This window comes from Gossypium hirsutum, chromosome D12 (assembly GCF_007990345.1).
Source record: "Gossypium hirsutum isolate 1008001.06 chromosome D12, Gossypium_hirsutum_v2.1, whole genome shotgun sequence".
NCBI lineage: Eukaryota > Viridiplantae > Streptophyta > Magnoliopsida > Malvales > Malvaceae > Gossypium > Gossypium hirsutum.
The window spans coordinates 26,932,074-26,945,196 of NC_053448.1; the positions used below are offsets into that span (position 1 = coordinate 26,932,074).

Below are 13,123 nucleotides of genomic sequence, written 5' to 3' on the forward strand. Positions count from 1 at the left end.
TTACCTTAGATTAGAGTTTATTTTCCTACATTTACTTCTTTTTTTATGTCTTTATGTTAGTTAAGTTAGTTAAGATAAAGTGAGACCGAAAGGTAACCTTGTCGCGCACCCATTCGTTAGTCTTGGATTAACCGACAAGATCGAAAGATAAATCGGACTTAATCTATCTAAGTCGATAAAATTGAGATCAGAAGATAAAATGGAGTCACCTTGTAATTTAAGCGATTTATGTCCCTAGTCTGAGATTTGGTGAAACACGTCGAAGTCAACCAACCCCCATTAGTCATTTGCTAGATAGTCCCTTTAGTTTACATTTCTTGCAATTTAGTCCCTATAGTATAATCTTTAATTTTCTTGCAAATTTATCCTTTATGAATTTTCGTAATATAAAATCGTATTAGTAGTCACTTAGCATCTATTGTGTATGCTAGTTATTGCTCAATTATCTCTTCCTTTGGGTTCGATCCTTGGAATATTTCGGTGTTTCATTATAACACTATAAATATTACAACTAACATGTATGCTTGCAGTAAAATTAGACTTTAAAAATTATTTCATAAATTAGCTGTTTTAACGCGCACACGCGTAGTTGGTTAGTCACATATGCATTTTTGTACCCTACACACTGTTTAATCGCATAACCATCATTTATCACATTTCCTTTTGCAACTTAATATATATATCATTTCTCGATCATATTAACTATCGCAACCTAATTCATCATCAAATCACATGTATTACATACCATACAACATATTTCTATCCATTTACCATATCACTTAACATAATTCAAGTAATTCATGCCATTTTTCCTTTTATTCATTTTAGTCTTTTATTTCGATATCCCACATTAAACTCAATCAAAAAAATTCATACTATCACGATATACTCACTTAAACAATCAAGCATTCAATAAACATGCATATACAAGCAAATATTTTTATCTCAAATTATAAAAGTACAAACCGAGATTTTCAAGTCACTTGTCGATAATTTTCACTTTTCTTTTCCCTCTCGAAGATTCTGCGTCGATTCTAGATACAAACAATCACAAAATATATAACACTATCAATTTCCAAACAATTCACAACCAAATAACTATTAATGCATATTTTTCAATTTAGTCCCTAAACCCAGAACAAGCTTAACTTTCAATTTAGAGCTTTGGAATACAATCTAATTTCACATTTACTCATCAAGGACCTTCTACTTTCTATTCCTACCGAAATTTCTTAATAATTATGTATTTTATTCAAGTTTGTCCCTAATATACAAAACTAATAATCAAATTTTACAATTTAGTCCTTTTCATAAACTAAGCTTAATTCTATCAATTTCACACCTAATTCTTCAAGAAATCAACAATGGAAACTTTCTAAACCTTTAATAGTTTTACAAATTGGTACATGGGCTAACTAAATCAAGCTCCCATGATAAAAATATATATATAAAAATTACAAGAAAAAGTACTTAGTTTCATTAACTAATTGATGGTCGATTGTTTGGAAAAAATTTCAATGATTTTTCAAGATTTTAATCATGGTGGATGGTGAAGAATGAAAAAGATGATGAAAATGCCACTAACTTATGTATTTATAGTTTAATTAGTCTTTAATTAATCTTAGTTAATTAGGTTATTAGGTTTAATTATAATAATTTAGTTATTAATTAAGCTTAATGTACCGTCCACTAACCATAAGAAAATAATGGTTTATTAACCATTTTAATCCTTGGAATAATTACTATATAGGTCCCCAAGCCTTTCCTAATAAAATATCTATAGCGATAACTTTTACAATTTAGTCCTTGAGTCTTAATTAACCACAATTTCAGCTAAATTACTAATTCGATTTCAACTCATCTATACACTAACTCCATAAGTATCCCTATTTAATTTTTATGGAAACGAGGTTCTAATATCACATTTTTCGATACTACTGGAAATTGAGTCGTTACATGCATACCATTCTTTCGATTGTGGACAACTTTCTCCAATGCTTGAAGGATTCCAGACTTCTGCTTAGTCAAGCAATGGTTGTTCCTCCCTCAGTTTCGACCACTCTCCCGAATTGGCAACCACTAGAAATGGAATGGACATGTGTAACATTTATGCTGCAATTTTTTTTATGTGGATAAGACTAGCTATGTTGTTGTTTTTCATGATTCTAGTGGCAGGTTTCTCCAACCACTTTCGGGTTTTTACCCAAGCGTAATGCAAACGCATGTTTTCAAACCCATTGGGGGCGGGGGGGGGGGCGGCCTCTCGTGGATCAAGGATCAAGGTCAAGAAAATGTTATTGTCGAGCTCAACTGTTTGGTGGTAGTTAATGCATTGAATTGAGAAGTTTCTGTATTTTCTGAGTTTTGTTTAATTGTGAATGATTGTGTTTCTTTGAAAGATCAGTGTTGTACTGTATCCTTCCAATGGACTAGACAAGATGCCAATAAAGTCGTTCATTCACTTGCTCGAGCAGCTTTGTTTTCTATAAACTGCACTATTTGGGATGTTATCCGTCATTTCTTGAATTCAATCTTGTTTTATGAGCTTTCTATTCTTAATTCCAGAAATAGGATTGTCTCTAGGAATGGGTGTATTGGGTAAGCCTATTGGCTTGAGATTAATTTGGTCCTATCTTTTAGATTTCTTGTTTACTGGTTTGTTAATTAATTGATGAGTACATAGTTTTTTAAAAAAAAAAAACCTTTAAACATAATTTAAATATATCCTAATCTCTTTACATAAAATATATACATAAGTCCAAAAATCCTTAAATTTGATTAATGACATTGCTTAGATGTTAATTAGAGATGGAACCTTAATCAAAACCTTATATTAATTATAGTATAACTTTAAAAGATAATTATATATGAATGAGAAAAGCTTGCATGACGCAACTCATAAAAAGAGTTGCTGACTAGGGAATTTTTGGGAATCGAAATTAATTTGTATAATTTTATGAAAGTTAAAATACAATTTAATTATTTTAATAGCTTATATTTTTATAATTTTTTAAATAATTAAATCAAAATTTTATCATTTAAAAATAAAGTGTAATCTTACCATGTACTAATTTAAAACTTTATAAATTTTAAAGGGTCAAAATTTAAATTTCTAATTTTAGAGGGTCAAGGCCCCCTACCAACCCCCTGTTGTTGCCGACTGAGTTTTAGCTTGGTTGGCATCGGCATTGTTATCAATGCGGAGGATGTGAGTTTAGACGCGTTGAAGCGTATTTATATTCTTATTTAAGGGTTAGAGAAGAATTATGAGTAGTTTTAGACATTGTAAAAAAATTATAGATAAATTTACACAACAATTATTTTTAATTTTAGTAATAATGCAAGTAATTTCAAACGTAAAAATAGGACTCTATACGAACGACAAGTAATATTCGCCCCTTTCCTAGTTATATAATACAAACACTAAAGACTAAAGTCTAATTTACATATTCTAGTCAACATTTTGCTTTGATGAAAAAGAATAAAAGATTATTACTTAAATTAGGTTGAAAATTGTTTTGTTGTGATGGAGCCCGCAACGCCGAAATGGTCAGATGAGAAATCTTCAAGATTCATGGAAAATCTTGGGGTTCAAACAATACAACCACAAGGCCGAACTGCTTGGGTTTCTCACAGTGAAAGACCACAGAATTACTCATCAATTTTGGTGGTTTTCACCCTTTTATCTCTAAATATCATCATGATTTGGCTCAGAAAAATCTTTAAAGGATAAGGGTATCGTTCTGTTTGCTGACTTTGATTGGACATTTTCTTCACATTCTTAGCAGTCTTATAATAATTGAAGGCAGAGAGACCTGAAATTTTGAAAAAAATTATATTAAAATATTAATTTTTAAAGAGATTAATAAGAGAAATATAACATTTAAGTATGGGGTTATGGTAGAAAAGCTAGATTTGAGTTGAAACGTTGCACATACGTCATGCATAGGTTAAACCTTGTGAGGGAGAAATTAAGGTAATGTATATAGGCATGGAATTGGATTTGATCATGTGATTAAGGAAAATCATTATATAATCACTTGTTTAAATGGCCTTTAGCTACCGAAAGTTTGCTAACCCAAATCCCTTTTTTCTTTTCTTTTTTTTTTGACTAATTAATTCAAAGTTAAGCTACAATCATCATCGCCACAAAATCATGTGATGTATTCTCACAAATATTCCTTTCTGCCTGCATTGCTTGAATGCTTGTTACACATCCCACTTTCTTCTCTCTCTTTTTCAATATTTACTTGAATTACATAAATTAATTCAGATTTATGCTCTTTTGTTTTTTGTTTTATATTTTGTTTTTCTTTCCAATCTTTTTGGTCAAGCATTACTTGGCATATTATTACGTCGACTGACATTAACATTAATATTAATCTCACTTTCAATACAAATGAGTTCATTTGCTTTCCTCCAACCCATCTATTTTATTTAATATTTTCATGTTGTTGTTTTGTTAATTAGTCATTTCCCCATGGATGCATAATCTAGAAGGAAATCACGAGGCTTAATTATGCTATATTATCATACAAAAATTTGGAATTCTTTTTTGAATAATCTACACTTAGCTCATTGCGCCAAAATTGTCAAGCCATGTGAAAATGACATTAAGGTTAGCTAAAGCTTTTATTTATGCAACAGTCCTCGGTCTTATACCAATAAAAAAATTGGTGCAATACTTTTAGAAAATATATATAGTGAAAATATTAAAACTAATTTTTTTGACATTACGTGTTTGACTTGTTTTCCTTATTTTTTTTACTTTGAACAAATTCATAAATATGATTTTATATTTTTGTATTGAATTACTCAAGAATTTAAAATTTTAAATATTTTCTTAAAGCTTCTTAATTGTCATCTCAGCATTATTATATGTTTATTGAAATTAAAACATGGGTCACTTATCCTAATCCGAATATAATTAATTCCATACCGTAAAAGAGATAAAAGCATATGTAATTATACCAAAAAAAATTTGAGTTACTTCTTAATGCATTAATATGAATTTATTAGGATATTGAGTTGCAAAAAGGTTGTGTATTGGCTTGTATTAATAATGGCAATGCAACATAGTTTTGAGATTGGTTTAGTTGGCAGTTTTTGATTGAGTAATTGTATTTTCGTTTCTTGTTTATTATGCAGCAAAAACATGTAGTGATCAGATTTTTAAATAGGTTTTCAAGTGTTTGTCTTTAAGGACAAGTGGGTATGTGGCAAAAGAGTCCACAAAGGAACAAAGACTATGCTAATCAGAATAAAGGATTGAAAGTAAGTTCGATGGTACTTCGAATCTAAAGATATTTTGAAGAATGCTTATTGAATTTTGAGTTGACTGTTTGTTGCCAACTTATGGACTTGAGAGAAGATAGTGTTACACTCGTATGTTCAACACAAGAACCGCTTTTAAGAGTGATTGTAATCTTTGAATGACTGAGGATGGAGATAATAGATTGAGTGAACCACACTTTGGTGTACAAAAGTGGACCTCTAATTTGTGAGAGTTGGGATTGGTCTTAAATCATTGCTATTTGTACAATATATTGATTAAGTCAAGGTAAAGGGTAATTTTTTTCAGACCATTAAACATAGATTTATGAGTAAAATCAAAAGGTAATCCAATAGCATTGTTGAAGAATTTAAGTTGTCTTGATTTCAGGGTCTTCTAGATTATGGATGCATGTCAAGTGTTTTGATAAATTAACCCAGCTTAGAAAATTGGAAGAACATTCCATCCTCGAAGAAGAAGAAAAAAACATGCTGAAAGAATAATTTATGGTTTAGTCTAAAAGCCAGCACTAGCTGGCCTGTATTATTGCGATATATATATATGACTTTCGATTTTCTTGCTCATTCGTGTGAGACATTAGATAAGACAAAGTTAGACAACAAAAACAGTTACAGAAAAATAATTAAAATCATGAAATTGTAAATAGAGAGGACACAAAGACAAATATATCTTATACATAATACAAATAATTAATGTGTTAAAACTTATATAAATATAAAATCTCTTAAATACATTCTTCAAAAAAATAAAACATCTTAAATATAATTATAATATGATGAAACACGATGTCTAATATACGAACGAATTTGTTTGTTTGGTACGTAATATAACTAAATCTCATGATGTAAAGAGATTATGAGAGGGTTCAAATTTAAATTTTGACATGCGATAAATCAATTGATGAATTATAATTTATTTGAATATGTTGATGTTTAGATCAGATAAAGGAGGAATTACGGTTGCGGTCAACAGTTCGTCGAGCTTAAAACTGGAAGAAGATCGGTTGTGAACAGTGTTTCACATGATGATAGGATACTTTAGGTAGAGAGAGATCCTCCTTTTGGGATTATGTATTGGGTTATATGCTTGGGTTGAAATCCTAGGGTGCCATGTGTCATTTAGCTATAGGTGATCGAAAGTGATAAGGTCAACCGGTCTGACATGACGAATTTAGATAGGGTGATGATTAGATAAGTTGTCAGTCACATTTAATGGACTTGATAGTTGACATCATAAATGATAGTTGAACGAAACCTATCCGTGTCACTTGGTATTGAGAGGTGTACTCTAGTAGTTTACCCTAGGGGTTTTTGGGGGTTGTAACAAATAGGTGATGTTAGAGGATTCTCAAAGAGTTATCCTGTCTTTAAGTGTAAAGATATAACAAAATATAACATTATATTTTTAAGTCGTTTTTCTTTATCTTAATTTTTTAAATAAATTCTTCTCTAGGATGTTTATAATATTTTTTGTATAATTACATGTTTTTATTTGTTTTAGACACTAATTTTATTCAAATTGGGATTCTTCTAAAAATATCAATTTCAAAATCTGGAAAAAAAAATTAGTTTCATTCCTTCCGAGTTCCAACCATGTATTCCCATTTAAAGCATATATTATTTCTCTTGGAAATGTTGCCTTAGCCGTACAAATTGTACCTTTTCTTATTTTTCCTAATTTCTAAACAAAAACCAATATTCATTATTTCTCCCTCTTTCACCTTCAACTGATAGTAGATATTAGTTTTTAAAGATAACAATGTAAACCAGTCAACTTAAACTCCAAACTTTATAACATTCTTGTCTTTCATAAATCAATTTATCAGCTTCATTTATGAGAGTTGAGAAGTCTTCCCTCCCCACATCATTAGTTCACACACACGCGTCGTCTTGCAGCCCTTTCATTTCTCTATATATTTGCCACCACCTCCACCACTCTCTTCACCCTATTCTCTCTTTATCCTTATAAGTCCTTAATCAATCTCATCTAATTATTAAAGCAAAGATAGATGGCTAAACTTGCCACCTTTTACTTCTTAACCCTTCTCCTCGTTTCCACTCTATCCTTTGCCGCCCGCTCTGGTCCAGCTTTCCCTAACCAGTCTCCTACCAAAACTCAAGCTAAGGTGAGTTAAATTTGACAGAGTTTTGCTTATTATTTTTCCCTTAAAGCTTTATTTGATGAATTGGGATTTTGATAGGGTATTACTGTGGTGGAGACTGAGGTTGAGCAGTCGATTGAAGCTGTTGAAGATAGCTGCCAAGGAGTTGGAGAAGAAGAATGTTTGATGAGAAGAACTCTTGCTGCTCATGTTGATTATATCTATACTCAGAATCACAAGCCATGAGAGCTTTTTATGAATTTATGGACATTGTCTTTTAAATTTTAAATAATCACTCAAGTTAATTTGTGTTTGTTTCTTCTTCATTATATATTTCTTCAATCTTCTGGGGTTTTTTTTTTTTTTTTTGCAAATATATGGTTGGAGTTGCTCATATTTTTGGTTAACTTTGGTAATATATTTATAAATAATTATTAATTCCACAAGTTAAGAGATTTACTTAATATTTAAAAATAAAAATATATATAAATAATAATCTTTTGTGACGTTATAAATATTCATTGTAGGATTACAAGCTTAATTATATAAAATAGTCTTTTTAAGAATTTCCTTTTCAAATGCTACATTTGGTCACTTTTCTTTTAATGATTTTGCTATATATTTTTTTGTGTGTTGGAGAAAATGCATGAACCTTGATGGCAAAAATATGTACTAATCATTTTACACAATCTTACCACACAATCGGATATGAGAATGTGTCATTCTTTTGTAATATATTCTTTTTTCTTTTTTGAAAGTAGTAATATTTTCCTTTTCAAAAACAAAATCTTTAGTAATATTTTATATATTTAAAAAATTATATTTGACTCATATTTAAATACATATTAAATATAAATACTTCAATTAAATCGGTAAACATAAATAATTGTAAAGCTTTGTATGCATGATAATAAATACTGCCCTTATAAACAAACATTAACTAAAATAAATAGTGGGATTCACTTTGACTTGTGGTTGAAATTCCCATTAATCTCTTATTAATTTATCTAAATATACAGAAAAAAAATTTGAGAAACTATGTTATTTTTATGAAAATTTATCGATCTATTTTATTTTGGAGAGAGAAAAGAAAACGCGTCTTATAGGATGTATTGTCACTGATATGGCAGAGAAAGTGCATCCTATAGGATGCATTTTTTTCTCTTTCCTAAAAAAGGCTTCCTACATTGCGCATTTTTTCTACCAAATTAATGAAAACGCTTCTTGTAGGATGTGTTTTCACTTTGATAAAAATTATTTTATTCTTTTTTTTGTAGTTTGAAATTAGAAGTTTGTAGATTTATCTTTTCCTGTGTTTGAGATCAACATTGTTATAGTTTTAAGGTATGTTTGAATTTACGATGGTGCTGTGGAGCTAGGTGACCTACAAATTTCATCTGGCATGTGAGCATGGAGCCATCACCTGAGAAGTTGGATCGCGTTGCAACTAGGGGTGTAAATGAATCAAGCTCAAACAAAAAAGGCTATGTTCGTGTTCGTTTGTTTATTTTTTGAAGTTGTTCATGTTCGGTTCGTGTTTGTTTAAATTTTTAATATCATGTTCGAACTTGGTTCAATTATTATTTGGTTTGTTCATGCTCGATTCATTTAGTGTTTGTGAACATGGTCGTTTATATATATTTCCTAGTGATAATATTTTACAACCAGATCCTAGTCACTTCTACAAAAAGCTATCGAACTTACATATACCTCTAAAAATAAAAACTACAATTTGGATGTTATCATGGAATTATATGCCTACTTTAGCCAATCTAAGCTACAAAAGAATAGCAGTGAATACTCAGTGTCTAAGCTATGGGACTGCCCTGTTACAGTGGAGACATGGGTTAGTCTGAATCTTGTTGGAAAATGTGCTTATATTGTAGTAAGCATGTAACTATTTTCTATTTATTTGAACGATGAATAAATAAATAAAATTAATTTCACATTTCACTATTATGTCTTTTATATTTTCTGTCTTTTATCTTTTGCATGCATAGCAAAATTGTGACAAGCAAATATTAGCTCATTGATTGTCTAAAGTTCAAACTGAAGATAAGTGACATTGTAAATAACGTTTACATTGAAAGAAAGACAACTTACTTCATAGATAATTTAAATGAGTTTGTAATCTCGTAAAAGAATCAAAGTGAGTATTTGCTTCAAATATTGAGAAGGATTATTATGTCATCTACAATTTCAATTGGAGAGATGACCAGTCTTGGCTATCGGGGCAGTTAACTCCACGAGTAGAGACATAGATGTATTCATTGGTAGAATAATACATTGGACTGGATCCAGTATGAATTAATTCTAAATCCGTTTGTGAATTAATTCACTTGTGGCGTTTATGGTGTGATTTACCTAAATTCTAAGTTAGTCACTAACCATGTGTATGTAACTCATGTGCTTTAATATAAGTGGAGGCTTATGCTCTAAAGATGATCGAGCCCATAATCGGTATGTTGGGTACATGACTTGTGTATGACATGGCTTTACTAGTAAAAGTGGAATCCATAGCTCAATTAAAGAGTTAATAATATCCTCTCATTGGCATTGTGTGGATTGATAAATATGGAATGTGGCTATGGGTTGCTTGTTCTCGAACGAGCAATTTATCACAGTCATTTGTTGACAATGATCATATTAATCATTAAGAAGACATAATGCTGACAATGAGATAAAATAGAATTGTATTGAGTGAATAGATTTAACTTAAAGGAATCAAGGATATCACACACATGACGAGGTCATTAGACAAAGCAGTTGGATGAATTGCTTTCGTAAAGAGTATACAATAAGGCATTTTCAATCATGGTACTTCTTGTGAAATGACTCTATGATTAAGTAATTGCGAATTATCAGAACGATGCTTCTGGACATAATTGCGATCACTAGAGCCTAATTGTATATGTCTAATTGGTCCCTCCACTAGCTCAATAAAAGCTCGATCGGACTGCATTTGAATCAGAAGAAAATTCTACGAGTTTGGGAATAATTTAATTGAGTCGATTTATTCGATGTGGAATTAAATTAGATGGTCGTAAGAATTGTTTAACTAGAGAATTTGATGAAAGAATTTCCTGAAAAATTAATTTGAAAAATCTAAGTGTTTTGAAAAATTAATTTTGATAAAGTAAAATTACATTAATCAAATCAATTAAAATTAATATGATATTTTTGGAAGTTAATTTTCAACTTAGACGATTGGCCCAATGAGTAATTGAAATTGAAAATTGGACCTGAGATCGTAAATTGGGCCTGAGAGCCCAAAACCGATACTAAGACCCAAAAATTGGTCGAACTAGGCCCGGTATGTGAAATCGGGTTGACGGTTCAACCGATGGCTAGACTAAACCGATCAGGTCGTCGTTGACCCAAACAGAACCGACAGTAGCCAAACCGGCTCAAGGTGCTATAAAGGTGTCACATCTGTATCACCGAACACGGCGATGCCGGTGGCTGTGACGACGGCATCTCGGTAGCTGGTGACAGTTGGTCGTCTTTGGTTGAGCAGTGAAAGGGTTACACTCTTACTGGAATTCCACCAGATAATTTAATTTCAGATTAATTATTCCAAAAATAATAATATTTTAATAGTTTAATATTAAATTTAATTTAATACTTATCTAAATAGTATTTTATTAATTTAATATTAAATTGATTATCTTAATATTTAATTTAATTTAATATTATTTTGTAGATAAACATTTATTATTTTAATAAGATTTAATATTAAATTAAATTTAATATTTATCTTGATAAATATTTATTGATAAATATTATATTAATTTAATGTTAAGTGGTTAAGTTTAATTATAGGTGAGCTCTCTAAACTCTCCCTATATAAAGAGAGCAATGAGTCATTATTTACATACACTTGAATTCAAGAGAAAGTTGTAGAAAGAAAATTCTCTAAAGAGATTGTTCCAGAAAATTTCTAGAGATATTTTTCTAAATTACAACTTGACCAAAAATTTTAGAGAAATTACTAAATTACCCCACTGGTAATTTTTGTAAAAATTTTTCTGATTCGAAGCGAGCCCACACTCGGCAGACGTGAGCTTGAAGATAGCGGAGAAGACCACTCGGTTGAAGCGCTCATCCTAGATGAATAAAAAAGGTACAATTCTAATTAAGTATTTATTACTTTAAATATCATAATCAAGATCTTACTTTTGGAATAATTTTAAAACTCTAGTTTTTCCTAAATTTATTTTCCGCTACATTTTTCAAACCCGTTCTTTTCCAAAAAAAATATCTGATAGATATTAAATAATTCGGATCGTAACTCTTGGGATTGGATTATCTAGGTTTTCGAACTGCCACCAATAAACAATGTAGGCTTTTTTGTTGTGGTCTATGGGCACTCCGGATAAGTAGAAATCACCTCATGCATGAAAGGAAAAATATGTTAGGAAAAGAGATCTCAGACTAAACCACTAATTACTTAAGAGAACTAGATGGTTTAGAAAGGAAAACTCTTACCCGTAGGACTGTTCATGAAACATGGGTTTTAGGCAAGATCAACTTCGATGGTGCTTTTGACCCCCATCAGGCAAGATCTGGTTTTGGGGTGGTGGCGAGGAACTCATCGGAGGAAATCATGGCTTCTATGACCATCTGCCACAAATTAATTTATTCTCTGCTTGCTGCGGAGGCTCGGGAGTTGTGGTTAGGCCTTCTGTTGGGACTAGAGTGTGTGACAATTGAAGGCGACTCCTTGACGATAATCAAGAAAGCTAAATCAATTAGTAAAGAAAAATCAGAGATCGAGGCTATTGTCACAAACATTCAACAATACAAAAAACGCTTTCAACAGATTAACTTTCGACAAAATTCAAGATTGGGGAACTCCCTTGCTCATCATCTAGCTAAAGCAAGTCTAGAAAAGGGGGAAGATATTTACCTGGTAGGTGGCGTTCCGGACTGATTTGGAAAGGGGAGAGTTTTTTGGAAAGCAAAGGGTAGCAGACAAACGTTTTGGGGGATTTCTTCTTGGAAACTTATATCTTCCCTTGTTATCTGGCGAAAGCATTAAATGCGCTTTAATGATGATTTGATAGAGGTCAGTTGCCAGTTGACTGGATAGATTGAGTCGTTTCATTTTTTCTTTTATTTTTTGTGTAGGTTGGGCCTATTTTTTTGTTTTAGTTTGGGTCTATTTTCTCTTTTGTCTTTAGGCTTTTTGAACTACCTTTGTATTTTTTGTTTTTATATTCTATCCAGTTCAGTATTGCATTCAAAAAAAATAGAGAGAGATATTATTTTAATATTTTTATAAGAAAATATCATTAATAAATAAATGAGTCAATAAACAAGCTTATAAAAAAGCCAATAAACGAGCTTTTAAACGAGCTTATTTGTGAACATAAACGAACTGAACACACCTCTATTTGTGTTCGTTCATTGATTAAACGAACACAAAAATTTTGTTCATACTCGTTTATTTAACTTAATAAACAAACAGTTCATCGAACATTCTGTTCATTTACACCCCTAGTTGTAACTCAAGGTCCCAATTGACGGTGATTATACAGTCTCCGATTAAAGTGTAACTAGGGCTTCAATTTTGCAAAGGTTATGTTGTCAAGAGATGGAGCATAAATAGGGTTGTAGTTGATGGTGGTTATGTGAGCACGACAATGAGTTTCTCATCATCAAGGGAGGATGCTATACACCACAAAAATAGAACTATGAGGAAGAAAAACACAGTGACATTTTAATAT

General features: G+C 31.0%; 1 protein-coding gene across 1 annotated transcript; it reads left to right on the forward strand.

Moving 5' to 3' along the window:
- Nucleotides 1-7,042: 7,042 nt before the first annotated feature.
- Nucleotides 7,043-7,707, forward strand: LOC107947442 (phytosulfokines 3). Its single transcript, XM_016882098.2, has 2 exons — nt 7,043-7,418; nt 7,494-7,707. Exons 1-2 carry the CDS (start codon nt 7,302-7,304, stop codon nt 7,638-7,640), a joined length of 264 nt encoding a protein of 87 aa, XP_016737587.1. The 5' UTR covers nt 7,043-7,301; the 3' UTR covers nt 7,641-7,707.
- The last annotated feature ends 5,416 nt before the right edge of the window (nt 7,708-13,123 follow it).

What these genes read in the sequence shown, in the direction of transcription:
- LOC107947442 (XM_016882098.2), top strand. Translation starts at nt 7,302, where the DNA reads ATGGCTAAACTTGCCACCTTTTACTTCTTAACCCTTCTCCTCGTTTCC. An exon ending in CTACCAAAACTCAAGCTAAG is followed by an intron (nt 7,419 to 7,493) that starts GTGAGTTAAATT and finishes GGATTTTGATAG; the next exon opens with GGTATTACTGTGGTGGAGAC.